Genomic DNA, 16,677 nt, shown 5'->3' with positions numbered 1-16,677 from the left:
GAGCAAGTCAGGTGGCAGATGTAACACAACTACTCTATTAAACCACTGTCACCTAATGGACTTAGCATGGAAAGGAACCTACTTTCCCCTGTAACTATCAATATAGTACTGTTGTTTATTTAATTCTTCTGGGTTTACAATACAAGGCAGTGTATCCTGCTATTTGTTGTTTGATAGAAGAAAGTTCTAAAATACAATCTGTAGAACAGCATGTGTGTGAAGATTAAGTTCTGGTATAATGTCCCTGATTTATCTTTTTTTTCTTTTCTCTCTAAATAATGCTTACCTTTCAAGGTGGCCTTTTTCAATACCTTCATTGCATAAAGCTGTCTAGCATCTGATCCTGAGATTTTTTTGACAAGAAAGACCTGCATTGAAAATTAAAAAGAATTCTCAAAAGAAAATAAAGGCAAGTCAGATCAATATACTTGGCCATGAAATTCAAGTAGTCAGTAGTATTTCAACCTTATTATTCCTCCCAATACTATTATTAGCTTCTTCAACAGTTTTAGATTCTGCAAAGCCGAAAAAAAATTTCCTTGCAGTTTTTCCTACTATTCCTTCATTTAATAAATTAAAAGGTTCATTCAAGACAAACAGTCTGCCAAATTAATTTTGGTTTAAACTTAATTGATTTCAGTGAATAAGAGAAAGGATGAATTTGGATTCTCTCAGAAGTTGAGACAAATTTGAAACATAAAATTCAGCTTTTTAATATTAATCTCTAAATAGTTTTGTCTTATTAAAATTCATAAGATGGCACAGCAAAAGTGCTAATAAAATAATTGTCAGATATGAAAATAAATGTGTGTACAAAAGTTGATCCAGAAAACTATATGAATTGATGCATAACAAAATAATGTTTTAAAAAATAACCTATAAAATTATAAGAACCAACCTCTTGTATCACAAAAATGTATTTTTTTATGACATGCTTTGAGTTTTGCATGTACCAATAAAGTACAACCAGCCTCAATTAAAGTGTGTTTCATTTCCTTCTTTAGTGTAATGGGATTTTTTGAGTGGGATTGTTTTTAATATCCTTAATACAAAATGAATTCCAGTAGAGCCAAATTTTAGTTTTAGAAATGAAGAAGGAAAAAAAAAAAAATAGACCTGCCACAGGTTTTCTGGTTATTTATGAAAAAGCATAGAGACATGTTGTGGTATATGAGAATGTTAAACGTGTTATATGAAATCAGTTTTATATCTGGTTTTGTATCCAATTCCCACTTATGTTAACATCCCATTGCATTATCCAGAGATTACCGGAACATCATCAAGAGACCTTGTAAAGCATGCAAATCAGTCTTTTTAAACTGAATGGGAAGTAGTTTGGGACATCTTCTCAAATTATTAGAAAAAAAAGAGATTATGGGTTTTGTGCTATTACTCCTTTTTGTATAAAGGCTAAAACAACTGAGGACAAGACTTGTAGTTTTGCAATACTTTGAGTCAGCTAGAAGGTTAATTATTTTTGCATTTGCAAAACTTGCCCCCCCAGCAGTTATAGCATTTAATTTAGTAATATCAATAAAATAAAAGAGATTGTTGAAATTATCATTTATTAGCTTACATTTCCTTGCCCCCGAAAGATTTACTTCTCCTGATTTGAAGATTTCCAAATAAAAACTTGGTTATGATTCTGGATGAAATCGAACAACATAGGAAACCACCTTTCGAATCAGGTTTCTCAGTGAATTCTAACTAGTTTGAGTATGAAATTTTGTAGTTTCTAAACATCTGTATTTCCAACCTTAACTGGAACTGCTACTCCAATAATGTGACTAATAGTAACTTCCTACCACCAAGAGAGAATTGAACCAATTATTCTCATTTTTCCCCATATCAAAGATGGATTTGGCGTTATATGCTACAGCTTAACATCCCATTCAGAATTGCAATTAACGCTGAAAATGGATGTGAAGGGTCTGTTGTCTTACATTGCATATTCCATTCTGTTTCAATGATCTGGTTTGCCACACAAAGTTAATGTTTTGCTTCCAAGTTCAATTTGGACAACTAGAAGTATGAATCATGTACACCTAGTGAGATCTCAGTGTGGACAGGATTCACTAAATGCCAGAAACATTGAGTTTTTAAACAGAGCTTCAAATAAGTATCAGGGTACGTTGTGCCTTAACCAAATTATGACAGATAATGCCTAGCATGAACACGACTAGGGTATATCATGTTTACTTCGGTAGCCATTATTGCCTAAAATTTGTTCTTTACAATTACCATCTGCTACAAAAATAAATTCTGCCTATAGCTTCTGTACTGGTGATAACCTACCACTAGCAAGTCAGAAACTAGGAATACTTACCAAAAAAACCTTTCAACCCTCACCCCCTCAAACGCAGAAGAAGAGTAGTTATAGAAAAATGACATTCCATTTTAACAGTGAATACCCAATTATTTCATATTAAGCCAATTTTTCTATGGATCTTTGAGATCAACATATCATACAAACTAGAAAAAACATTTACTGCTTTAAAAAGATCTGCCACAATTACAGTGACTAGTTAACACTACATTGCCTTAATGCAAGACTGTGGCTGTTCTAAGTATTTCACTCCTAATATTATTCAATGCTATATTCCTGAATAATTGGCTCCACAAGAGTTCAGTTACCAACCTTTCCAAAGGATCCTTGTCCTAGTACTTTCAGAAGTTCAAACTGTGAAGGGTCTGCTTTCTCATGTCCTTCCTTTACATGGTGAGTTATTGCAATTTCTTTGATATTTCCTTCTTCCTGACAGAGGAAAAGAGTGGAGTAAGTTTACGTTAGTGGTGCATCTTCCCAAAATGTTTATAAATTCACAATATTTTTAAAAATACCAGTGAAATATATTAAAATTATTATTATATTAAAAATACCAGTGAAACCAATGAACTACAGGCTCCCAAATGTAGATAAAAACCACTGAGCAACGCATAATTAAGACACAAAAAATAAATTATATCTGTTACAAAAAGCAGTATTAGTTCAGTAACTATGTGGCTTAAACATTTAGGGATGCATCAGAATCTAGACAATAACAGAATTGACAATAACAACTCAGCAATTCCCAAGCTTTTGTGCTTAGGCCCATATTGTTTGGTTCATAATCTCCGTTCCAGATTCACGACCCATTAACGGAAACCAATCTTCTTAAGAATTTAGTCCTCTTAAAGCACACCTAGAGCGCGAATGGACCAGATCTCTTAGGAAAGCCCTCCTTTTTAACACTTGAATGAGGACCACTATGCTGCAGCGATGCTAATGCTCACCTCTATAAGACAGTGTAAGACTGAAGACATTTCCCCGCAAAGCAGCACACCCTCCATCCCCACATCAGCAGCAATAAACTCTCTAGCTGCCACTGAGAAAATTATGGTGAGGAAAAGAATCGCATTGCCTTTCTTCTCAAGGAGAGTCTATTCTATAAAAGCTGCCAGTCTTCAGCATTCCCCCTTCTGTGAGAAACTAGTCACCAGAACGCTCTAAAGGGCAGGGGATCTTAGTCTTTTTGTGCTCTGCACTTAATTCAGTATTTTCTGCAAAGAATTTGAAAATCCCCTGAAAAGCAACACTCCTTGCCACACAAAGAAAGAATTTCAGAACTTATCAGCAACTGTTCAAAAGTAAGTAAAAAAATTGCATTCTTATCAATGTCATCTGAAGAACTATCTAGGCATTACACACAATCCAACCTAAGCAGCACTGACTGGAAGTTAACTTACATAACACAAATATACTAACTACAATTTCAACTTTTTGTGCATTCGCTTCCTATTCCTTCTATGGGCTATAGTGAATAAAATAAATCTGAGAATACTTTTTCTCTATTTAATGAGGAAGTCTCAAATCTATTTCACAGAATCACAGACTGGTTGAGGTTTGAAGGGACCTCTGGAGGTCATCTGGTCCAACCCTCCTGCTTGGGCCACCTACAGCTGGTTGCCCAGAACCATGTCCAGACAGCTTTTTAATATCTCCAAGGAGGGAGACTCCGCAACCTCCCCGGGCAACCTGTGCCAGGGCTTGGTCACCCTCACAATGAAAAAGTGTTTCCTGATGTTCGGAGGAAGCCTCCTGTGTTTCAGTGTGTGCCCATCGTCTCTGGTCCTGCCACTGGGCACTGCTGAAAAGAGCCTGGCTCCGTCCTCTTTGCACCCTCCCTTCAGGGTGGTGAAACATGATTTTACCTTTGTGAATCCATGCTGGCTAACACCAGTTACCTTTTTGTCCTTCATGTACATGGAAATGATTTCCAGGACTAGTTGTTCTATCACCTTCCCAGGGATCAAGGTGTGGCTGACCATCCTGTAGTTCCCTGGGTCCTCTTTCTTGTCCTTTTTGAAAATAGGAGTGACATTTGCTTTCCTTCAGTCCTCAAGTACCTCTCCCAGTCACCATGATTGTTGGAAGATAATCAAGAGTGGCCTCGCAATGACATCTGCCAGGTCCCTCAGCATTCATGGGTGCGTCCTACCAGGGCCCATGGACTTATGTATGCCCAGTTTGCTTAAGTATTCTCTAACCTGACCCTCTTCCACCAAGGGTATGTCTTCCTTGTTCCAGACCTTCCCCTTATCTATATGCACTAAAATGTGCACTAATTAGTTCTAGTGATGGGGGAGCAGAGGCAGTATTCTAAAGTTGCGCTTCTGCACTACTAGTTTATGTATTTTTCAAGTATTCAGCAAAATTTATGTGCATGAATTATTGCTGAAAGTATCCTTTTGTACCTGGTAGTTTCAGTACCATGTATAAGTGCACAGGAACTGTCCATACATGTCTCTGTGCTCAAACACATGCTTATCCTAGATCAACATTTCTCTTTCAAAAGATTATTTTTTCAAAAGATTCTAAGCAAAGTTAGAAACAAACTGCACGTAACAAATCCTGAGCATGTATGTGTGAGAGTGTACACACATAAAAAAATTCCAATGTATACTTTGGAATAATGCACACAACATCCTGGCAACTTTTAAAATCAGAAAGTAAAAAAAGGTATTTTAATGTAAAGAACTTGGATTTGTCTTGGGTGTTCTAAAATTAAGATGACCAATAAGGATAGGTGCCAGTTTTCATTGTAAGACAGACAAAATTTTGCATGCATGTGCATGTATGCATGCTGTGTACTACTTCTAATAAACCTAAAGTCCTTTTTCCTTTCAAAAGAAAATGCTACCGTTGTTGGCTCAAGGCTAAATCTTTATAGAGTTTGAAAGAAATATTGATTTCTTCTACTTGTCAAAGGAATTATTTGCTGGTGGACATTTCTATTTACATCTTTTAAATGAGTATACGAACAGTTGGATTACACACTACTTAAACCACCCACTGCAATCTTAGAGAATCCCAGGGAAGAAACAGCACAGTAGAACAGATTGCCAACTATGCATTACTTCAGATACTTTGATCCATTTCTGCTTAACTGTTTTATCTATTAGCTCCCTGGCAATCTTGGGAAAGTAAAAAATGTGTGAAACAGAACTTCCTCAAATCTTTCTGTTATCTACCCAGATTCAGGGACATAAAGCGATCAGGTGGACACATTACTTTAAAAGCATCAGAAAACATAAAAAACCCAAGAAATGAAGAAGAAAAGGTATTAACTTATTCTCTATACACAAACAAAAATTTTTTTTTAATGCAATGCAATTATTATGCAACCAACTTCCCAGTGGTTATTTTGGGCACCCTCTAAAAAAACCCCAAACCATCACTTCACATTCCTGATACTAAGAGAATGTTCCCAGTCTTCACAGTTTCTCAGGGTTCAGATACTCTTCAGTCATTATAAGGCAGACCTAATACAACTCTGTTTTAAACAAAATTAAACTCAGATCATAACCTACTTTAGTAGCTTGTCCATAACATATGTTTGGGAGCAAGATTTATGATGAATAGTTACCCACAAATTTGTAGTTTCCTTTTCTGACATAATTGCTGAACATTTGTTATTTTAACCTAAACAGTATTTTGCAAATGCAGTTAAAAATACAAAAGCTGTCTTTTATAGAAATGCAAATTATATGCAGAAGTAACCAACCCTCACTGTACCCATTATCTACCTGAATTAAAATACAAACCTTTCACACTGTAAAAAGAGATCTCTTTCTCAGCCAGCTGCACGATAGATGCCATTTTACAGTAAGCTGGAAGAGAAGCCAGCCGTTCAGTCTGGTACTGAATTTGTCTTAAGCTCCGTCTCTGATCATTCCCTGATATTTGGAAAAAAACATTTGTCCCGTGTGATTAATTCAAGTTAAATGAGATGATGTATAGGGTGCTGAAAGACTCTGGTCCCCCTCTCCTTTTTTCAGTTTCCTGACAACTTTCACACCACTACAGACACTCACTCACCAGTGATCTGGCCATTGCAATGGTGGGATCTTCTTTCCAGTTATAAATATACCCTACTGCCTATATTTTATTTCTGTTACTTATAAGCTTGGAAAGCTCCCTTTTCTCAAGCCTTATACTGCAGCAATGTCTAAATAAAAGTCCCAAGACATAAAATTCTTCTTCTAGCCACACAGCTCTCTTAAGGCCTTCTTCACACTAGAAAGTAAAGCTGTCACAGAAAGCCACACTTAAAAAAAAAAAAAGCCAAACCGCGTTAGTCAACTTAAAGTGGTTGCTACTGGCTTCCATTACCGTGAAACTAAATATAGAATACAAGGAAACAAACAGAAGGTAACATTACTCTGAGTTTCCTTAACATTTCCTTAACAGTATAATAGTGTGAAATCAACACTGGCCTAGAAGGGAAGTGAGTGACAAACAACTTTGGGTATGAATTTAAAACACCACTATTTCAGAATAACTTCCTGTACTGATATAGTGTGCAGTCAGAACTATTCTGGTCCGTAAGTGTCTCAATATAAGTAAGCTCTTAGTAATGTACCTCACAATATATGTCTATGCACAGGAATGCATACATACATAGGGAAGAACACTGAATGGACTATATTCCACAGACAAATCAAATCTAAAAGATAAAAAAATAAAGGGAGATTCAGCAGCACAAGGGTGACTCATTTTTCTCTTTAGGAATCAGCTGCAAATTAGAATAGGAAACATGCTTGTCAGGGAAAAAAAAAAAGGATACACACCTTCTAGGCAAGCAGTGAAAAACTATTTAACCATTATTATGCTATAAAAATAATAGCCTAATCATATTGCTAGAAAAATTCCGTACTTTAGGTACATAACGAACACTAAATACTCACTTTTGTTCTAGTAATTGAATTTATGTGAATTTATGTTCACTTTTTAAGTCAAGACTAAATTAACTCTGCTGTAACATAAAATACTTGTATTTGTTTCTGAGATCTTATTACAGGAACAACTATTAGATAATGTATTAAAAGGAAACTGGACTTCAAACCCTAAAGGAAGTAGAAGCAGAAGAGCCTTACTAGGTAAGTGTTTCTCAGAAGTAACAAAAAAGCCCAGAAAAGCAAGAGAAAAATGTGAGTTTACCTATACACAGAATCTTCTGTAATTTATCCTTCAGATTTCTGTATTTTCAATAGGAGATCTGGAGATGGTTCTGTGTGCAAAGAAGTGGCCCATGCAGAGCTGGATGGCATAACACACTGCTTGCTTCACACGTATGAGTTTATCTGCAGACCTTTTTTTGAGCAGTATGTTCTAGGGACAACTGAAAAGCTGGTCTAGGGCTAGTAAACTGGGCTCTGAACTGCTAGGAGAGCTGCCAGTACCATCCACAATACCATTCCTATTGTTCTCACAGGCTTGGAATTTCCACTTCTTTTATTACTCCTAATAATTCAAATCTTTTTACAGAGTGATTTTATTTTCGAATCATGAATACAGCAGCAAAAAGAGTACATAGCCCTTTTACCTCTAACTTCCAACTCCTGAAGATAATGTGACAGTGGTATGAAAGGAAAAACAACTAAACGGGATCTGAGAGAGAATTCTGGAGTCTGAGCTTAAACCATCTGCAGACACTTTAAGAGAGGGTTGCCAGACATGCACTTACGACTAAGTACTGCACGTGCCATATGAGATATGTTCTTATGACACAACCTAAATCTGATAAATTTAGAAAATGCAATAAACACTCATTAGAATTTAAATAGCACCTCAAAAAATAGAAGTATTCTTAGTCCACAAATTTTATGTAAAAAGGACAGAGAAACAACCAACTAAAGATTAAAATAATTTTAAAAAATATTTAAATGTATGCTCTCACACTGACAAAATAATCCACAATGAAAAAGCTCTGAATCACCTAAATAGATGGCACACAATCAGATTTATGCTCTTAGTCGTATCAGGAAGAGGAAAGCTATCTGGAATAAGGAACATTAGCACATCCAAACACCATAGGGGTCCTGCTGCACCTAAAATTCTCAGTTTCAGGTTCTTGAATAAATGCATAAACACAGTGTGAACATGCACAATGACAAGTACTTGACAAAGGAATTCCAAAAGACTGGGACAGAAAAGGGAATTTCAGCAAGAAAGTTACCTTACACTCAGAGATGTGTAAGAATTAGATGTGAATTAACTTAAACAGAACATCAAAGAATAAGCTGACGTGTCACATATGAAATGCTTACTTAGGAAAGGTATCCCTGGAAGACAGGTTCCTCCTTTTCTGGGTACTCAAAATTATGTGAATGTGAGTAGAAATATTTTAAACACTTAACTCTTTATGATAGCATATTTTAGATAACAGTTATTAAAAGCGCAATTAGTTCATCAGCTTCACAATGAGTGACAAAGATCTGAGTATACACTCTTCAATATCCTGAAAGTGTAAGTTAATATTATGATATGTGTAGATTACACTAAAGGGAAAAAGCAGCAGCTATCTAAAAAAATGTAAAGTTTTACAACAATAATAATAATGGAATGGCATATTTAAATTGCTCCTACACATAGGCGACATTTAATGGGTGTAAAGTCATGAAGTGACATAAAATTGGAAAGGTAAGAAAAAAATACACGGAAACATTTAAAGCTTAAGACATCCAAAGCATTCAGGTCAAATAGAATGTGATTCTGAAAGTAAACTAGACCCATCCTGAACAGAAAGACTGACTGCATCATCTCTGCTGTCAGCTTCAGTGAAATTAAATTGAAATCAGATGAAATACAGAAAATTAACCAAAACCAACATACCCAAAGGTAAGATCTCTAACAAAGATATGCATACGCACAAGACTGGGGTTGGAGGGGGCGGGGAAGGTTTTATTTTATTATAACTGTGTGGGTTTTTTAAAAATATATTTGTGGTCAACTATGCACAGAATAACAACAGCTGGCAGTTTATTTTTTATAATATCAAGAGCAAAGGTAAGTATGTGCAGTACATGCTATGAGTAGCTATAGATTAAGGCTTTTTGAAAGAACATTCCATTTATTTTTAACATGCTAAAACACTTCAAAAGGATTGGCATTATATTTTTGAAGACTTTGATGCCTGTTATTGTGGAAAATGGGTGTTCTTATTTGATGACAAGAAAGGGAGTAACAGCAGTTAAAGGCTAAACAAAATAAATGGCTCCTTCACCATACCTGAATTTCACCAGGAAGCTTCTAACAAATTCAGAAACAGATTTCTGAGAAAATTATCTTCATGAAGAAGTTCATATATGGATTTAGAAAACTCCAGAAGTTCTCATTGCGTGAGATACGTGATGAATAACCTCATCCTATCTCAAGTCCTTTGCATCAGGAAGGGGATATTAAAGATAACACACAACATCCGTATTCCATTACTAAAAGGAACAGACGTGACCGCAAAACAAGGTTGCATGTTCACTTTCCCACAAAATGTATACTACCTAGATGTAGGTGAAAATCTCCTCAGAAGTGCAGTGAATTTCAGCTAGCAGATGACTAAGCACTGATAAAGAACCTTCCCTCTGCACACTTGCTGGCTATATGAAATATATCAAGAAATACACCACCAAACCTGTAATATCCAAGTAAAAGGTTTCACAGTGAGAGAAAGTAAAAGGCCACATATCAACCCCTTGTGTATCTAACAGAGATGGAAGTTATTAAGTAACTGACATTAAAAAGGAACAACGATAAAACACTCACATTCATTTTAAATAAAACCTCTGGATTTTACGACATGATTTCTGGACAAAAAAAATACCATAGTATGTTTGCTTTTGGAATTGAGAAGCAACTTGCCTCTCAGTAGGGCTTTTAAATAAACTGTATTTTTCTAATAAGAGGCACAGACGACTAGGACAGACATTATACATACTCGAGTTCATCAAAACCCAGTGAGGGAAATCTGGCATAGGCAAAAAATCCTTAGATGGGTCCTGTATTCAAAAAAAGTTCTTCCTGGACAGCAAAGTTTGTTGACGTGCTGACCAAAAACTGTAAAAACAGGGTTAATACTTTGACTTAAGGTAAACATTAGATAAACAGTCTAACAAATTTTAATCCCAATGAATAATTAAAATCTGTTTTAATCTAAGCAGGTTAAGTAACTACTAGAAAAATTAACTTAAATACTGATATTCCTGGTTCCAACATTACCCAGGTTTCACCTTTATCTGTTAATTTGGTACGGCTCTTAAAAGAGTTAAGAGGGTACAATCAGAAGCATCTTCTACATACAGTTACTGACAAGACTTCGTTATGACTTAATTTGCCCCTTAAGATAAGTAAGAGTTTGTTCAGATTTTTCACTGTAAAGCTACCTTCCAGCTCCTGGTCTTGTAAGGCCTTCTCGGAATAATTTTTTATTTTTAATACTTGATTTTTAATGTTATTTTGGAAGCCCTTGCACCCCTGCTAGACACAGTAACAATGGACTGATTTTATGCTGCATATAGAGCAATAGCCCCGTACTACTCCTAGCCACAATCTTCCTGCCTCGACCTGCAGAGACTGCAGTTGCTAAGGCACCGACCATGAGGCTGTGTTCAGCAGTATTGCTAGTCCTTTCAGAGTCACAGCCTGCCAAAGTAAAGTCACTCCCCCAAATTGTGCAAGATTCTTTCTTCCTAATACACAAGTTAGCATTTAACTCTGCCAATATTGGTATTTTTAACACTCTGTCTAAACGGACACTATTAATACATTAAGAAATGTTGGTGGGATCCCACCAGAAACTCTTCCAGGAACTGTTTCATGAATATTTTCCATTTGAAGTAACACTTTAAAATGGATTAAAATCTGTTTTATGTATTTGTTTTGTATAGTGATAATTTACATATGAGAAACAGCCAGAATCACCATTAGGAAAGTTCACAATTCTGGAATTTCAACTTCTATACAGTCAGGAGCCAGAATGAGAGGAATAAAAAAAACCTTCTGCTAGTTTCAATCACAACAACCAAGTCAGACCTATATTGCCAGTATTGGTGAACACTCCCCTCAAACATTAGCCATCTTTCAAGATAAGACAACAGCCCTAAAATAAATTTTAGAATTAAGTTTCTGAAATAAAGATACAAATATTTCAACAGTATTAAAGTGCAACCCTTTTCCTATAATACAGGTAATAGCCATTTCTATCAGTGTAAAGGACAGTTCATAGTGTACTTCCCTGTAATCCTGTTCAGCTGCTCTTAATGAATTTTAACTTATGTGACAAACTCACTGCTGTATCGGTTTATAGTATTGACCATACAATTTTCAAAAAAGCAAATCCAATGAATAAAGAGCTAATTGCAATCTTTTCCACTTGAAAGTTGAGCAGCAGCAAAATACTGCTTTTATCAGTTTTCATTTGTTAGTATTAGGTATGTAGCTACATAGATTTTTTCCATTTTCTTTACGGAAGTAGCAGCTTTGTTTTCACCCCTCTCAAATCTCTTTCAGGAATGTTTTGCTTCCTCTAGTCAAACGCATGTTCTTGAGGCACATGTACGTTCAGTACAAGTGAAGATAAGGCTGAAAACAGAAAAATGGATTCCCCAGCAAGTTACTTAACACTGCTCCAACCATGGTTGCAAGTTTTCTTTTACTACGCTGTTAGCCTTCATTGTACTTATCAGAGCTCAGCTGGACATTGTTGTATTTGGCAAAATATTTTTCTGTCTGTCACAGGCAGAATAATGTTGATTCCTGTAATCAAATAGAAACCATTTCTGAAATATTGACTGATATTAAACCTTGGTGCTGAAGTTACATAAAGCAGTTATGTCCTGTAAGGACAGTAAGCTTATTGGGTATCAAGTGATTTTAAAAGGATGACTCAATGTTGGCACAGTTCCCCAGCTCATATACATAATTTCCTTTTCCTCCCCTCCCTTGAGTCAGGAAGTCTCCTAGATGCATTTTTACTTTCCCAACTTGTTATGAATGTAGGATGAATTTTCAGTATCACCTGAAGAAATAAAACCCATATGGGCTATGCTTTTTGAACTAAAAAAGAGCCAACAAACTGAAAACCAATTACTTTTACCTTTTGTATTAGGGCTTATGAAAATCTTTATTAAGTTAAAAACGGGAGTTAAAAATGTGAGGAGTGCACCACTCTAGGTATTTTTAAAAATCTCAAACACATTCTATATACATTCATACATTCTATACTCCTTATACTCCTATCTTTAAATTCAAAACTGCCTTTAAAAAAAAATAAATTCAATGTCCAACAAGCATTTCACAATCTCCCTTTACTTCAGTAAGCAATGTTAGTGAGCTAAACCATGGAATAAAAACCATCCCTTATATTTGTGACTAATATTCAATTTGAGTCACTTAATAGAACTAATGATTACCTAAATGCTTGTACACAAACAATTGTTCTAAAAAGCTGATTAAAAATGCTGCTTTTGAAGTAGCAATTATTCTAATACAACAAAAAGCAAAGCGCTGCCATGCATAAAATTACAACAAGCTGACTTAAGGATATTCTGTGTATGTTGTCTGTTTTACACTAGTACCAAAGAAAAGCAAGGATAGAGCAGAAGTTCTAATTAATGTGGACATATGAAGTCAGAAATACAGGTTTTCACAATTTATGTCTTTGCTTCTTTGTAAAAGGTGGAAAAACTTACACTTTCAACTGACATAAAATTACTTGTTGCAGATGGCATCTATTGTTTTACTTGACAGAAAATAAGATTTCCTAAAAGCAAACTGTATTTGCAAATTTTTGTTTTAAATTCTTAAATTGTTAAGTCTCTAAGAGAACAACAATGCATACAGATAATAAAGAAAAGTCACTGTATTTATGTATTTATTCCTTACTCTCTATACCTTCTACTCTTTTCCATTCCCGGCTTTCTACTACAACAGTTTTGAGATCTAGAAGGATGTCTATGTCCACATTTGTTCCAGGTAGCCAACTCACTCACATAATGAAGACTTGCAGACCTGGTTACTGAGCCTGAACGCCTCCCATTCTTTCGGTGTTACAGATGAAGCAAGATAGGAGTTTGAAGAATGAGTCCTGTCCCAGAGCAACAAGCCAAAGGATAGATGAGGCCCTTTGGATAAACATGACTGGCGAGGCTGCTTTCCCTCCTCAGAATGAAAAGACAAAGGCCAGGACAGAAGTAGGACTCTACTCCTTCCTTCCCAAAGGAACTGTGAGCAGCAGGTTGTTCAGCAGGTAAAGCTGAGGAATTCCTGTAAGCATTTTAAAAGCTCAGTGTTGGTCACCAAAAGCAGTTTTGTAATGCAATTCTCTTTTGATCAAACACCATGAAATTATCTCATGAACTAGACTCTGCATGTCAGCATTGGAAAAAAATACTAATTGGGTGGAACTTTCATTTCCCAGCAATGTTGATATAAATTTTGTTCCTACTTTGTAAGCACTAACATTTCAGAGCATCACAATTAAAAAAAAATTCAAAGTTAAAAAAAAATCCACGAGCATATTCAGCACTAATCTATGAAAGCTATGATTCCTGTTTTATTGAGATAATATCCTAAATATATTCCAAAATGTATATTGGCTGCACTGTCTAGCATTTTAAAATCAACAGAACGTTAAAGACAATATAACCAAGCTGACGTAAGTAGATAAAATAATGTCATTTATTTTGATCAGAGACTTCTAAGAAATACCTTTCATGTTCCCTGCCGAAAAGAACTATAATTCAGGACTATGAGTTGATAAATGTTGATTTTACAAGGTTTACATTAAAAAGCCTCTATATAACGCAGCCTACGTTCCATTGTTTTACATGCATGTCTTATTTTAGTGTTTCAGTTATAGCAAGCAAATTCAATTTCATTTTCTAACACATATTGCAAAGTTTAAACCAGTACATAGGCTAGTAGGTGTTAAATTACTATCCCTTTTATTTACAAATTAGTAGATCTGCTTCACTTAAGATGTTAAGACAGTACACAAGAATCTCCCACCTGCCCCCACTGAAAAGTATTTGCAGACTTACAGGAGTGGAAACATGAAAAGTTATCTGAGTTTCAATGATAAAATGCTCTAATCACATTGCATGTTTACATGTGTTGTTAAATAGTTCAGAAACAGTGCTTGGGATAATACAGTTTTCCACTAGAGATTTTTCTCAACTTAAAAAAAAAACCAAACCAAACAACCTTTTACTTTTAAATATATGCTCAACAACAAGACAAATTATACAAATTAAATGTCTGCTATGACTAAATTATCATTTAAAAGTTGAAATAACCATAACTAACTGTAATGTAAGCAAGAGTGTCACTATTCTTAATACCGTTTTCAGAAGTAAATTTAAGATATTAATAAGCCTGAGTTATTTTAACTGTCACTCCACACATAACCATATTTTACAGTTTAAAGTGCTACATGAAAATGGAACTATTAAAATAACCATGAAGTATTAATTTAAAAAATACAGACATTTTTAATAAAACTAGACTCTCAGTGAGAAAACTTGATACACAGCTAAGCTCATACTTTCTGGAGAAAAAAAAGTAAGTTTTACAGTATTTACGTACAGGTAAAAAATTCCCAATAAGGCTAAATTATCAACAGGTACCTTAAAAACTTCTACAAAATATGAGCACACCACAAACTTTTTTTTTTTTAAAGGAAATACAAAAGACTTTATATACCAACAGCTCTGATCCCAAAGCAGTGAAAGACTAAAATTGTTTTGAAATTAGAAGTTTAATTAAAATAAAATTTCCCCTTTTCCCCCTTATTCTTTTAAATAAGAAACTAAGCTCACCCGAATAGAACGAACACGTAGAGCCAGAAACTTAAACATGACTAAGAAACCATGATGTTTAGATTTTCTGACTGAGCGATCATAAGTCTAGCAGGGAAGACCAACCCTGGCGTTTTTGCTGTGACCAGCTGTTCCGGCAATTAGAAAATTTCCTGTCAGGCAAGTCAGACGCAGTTGGGGGGTGGGGAGAGAGAAAGGGGGGGTGGGGGAAGGTTAAAAAAAAAAAAAAAGACACATTGATTTTTTTTTATGCACCCCAAAGAAAAAGTGGGCAGCACTGGTACTCATGTTGCTGTTATAGAGATCAGCACAGGAAACTTAAACAGATTGTCTGATAGCAACATGCTGTTGCAGATGTTATTTATTCCTGGTTCCCAGAAAAGAACAAAAAAGATCAACATCTATTTCAGAAATCATGCTACTACACAACATTTCACTAGTTAAGCAAAATAGCAAGTCCTGCATGTGTTGATTGTATTTTTATGAATTTTAACTTAATTTAAGAAAATATTTTAAGACATCATATATCACTACTTTTCAGATTTCAATGCAGAGAATATGGTATGCTTATACTTAATGACTGTTTTTATTTACTAGAGTTGTTAGAGGACCAAATGAACCTTGTGCCCTTTGAAATCCTACAGATAGAAAATGCTACACAGATGTTATAGAGGTTAGGCCAAGACAGACTGCAGAAATTATTTGAATTGGATCGCCCAGCTCAAATGTCTGACTTATGCACCAATATTATATTGCTCTGCAGAGAGTGAAAAATTTCTTAAAGTAATAAAAATACCTAAGCTTTCTTTCAATGTTTAAAAAAAACTTCAAATGTGTCTAAGAATTAGAATTCAATCTAATTACTTTGAACAGCTAGAGATGAAGTTTTTAATTTGATCTCTCCCTAGATTTAGTACGGAAATTATTGTTCTGAATTTTGACAGTATCTTTAGCTTTTTTGATATTTATTAAAAACACTGAATTACATAGTGCATGGTCCATTAGAATATGGAGCAAGACTGCTTTTCTTCAAGCAATAAATAAACAAATAAAGGCAAGTAACAACATTTAGTCAAAGGCATATACAAGTACTCAGCTATAAACAGATCCAGGTAGTTCCATTTAGTGACTCGGTACCAAAGGAAACATACAGCAAAATACTGTACTTCTTTCTGCACAAGACATGAAAACAAACCAACCCTCCAAACTACTTCCCGTGATTGGGTTCTAACAAATACCTGGATTACTGCAATTTTTTTTAGATTTTAATTCCTCTTCTGAAGATAAAGCCAGTAATTTACTTATTTTAAGTGACAGAACATGTTGCTTCTATCTCTATACCACATCCTGGCTGTCTACAGTATCAGTTTCTAACTTTGCCTTTAAAACCTGGATTATATGTCTCCCCACCGTGAGCGAAGACCCTCTTGCACAAATGCAGAGATGAAATACAGACCCCTCATTCCTGGCTTTACCAGGACCCCACAAGCAAAAATGTGCGTTTTTTACATACTCCTCTAGGTCTTTATTTATGTCACATCCACA

General features: G+C 35.2%; 1 protein-coding gene across 4 annotated transcripts in view; it reads right to left on the bottom strand.

Moving 5' to 3' along the window:
• The window catches only part of RPS6KA3 (ribosomal protein S6 kinase A3), an 81,490-nt gene that overhangs the window by 41,444 nt on the left and 23,369 nt on the right, over nt 1–16,677 (bottom strand). For 3 of the 4 annotated variants that reach the window (XM_072849000.1, XM_072848990.1, XM_072848973.1), the window contains exons 3-4: nt 2,639–2,755; nt 287–368 (exon numbers count right to left, since the gene is read on the bottom strand). In XM_072849000.1, coding sequence (XP_072705101.1) covers nt 287–368; nt 2,639–2,755 — 199 coding nt within the window. Of the gene's footprint in view, nt 1–286; nt 369–2,638; nt 2,756–13,305; nt 13,580–16,677 lie in introns of all 4 variants that reach the window. The other variant, XM_072848981.1, reaches the window with a different exon arrangement.

The sequence above is a fragment of the Ciconia boyciana genome, chromosome 1 (genome assembly GCF_034638445.1).
Source record: "Ciconia boyciana chromosome 1, ASM3463844v1, whole genome shotgun sequence".
NCBI classification, from domain to species: domain Eukaryota; kingdom Metazoa; phylum Chordata; class Aves; order Ciconiiformes; family Ciconiidae; genus Ciconia; species Ciconia boyciana.
Note: the sequence above shows the minus strand (reverse complement) of the source record. Positions and strands in the feature narration are given on the sequence as shown.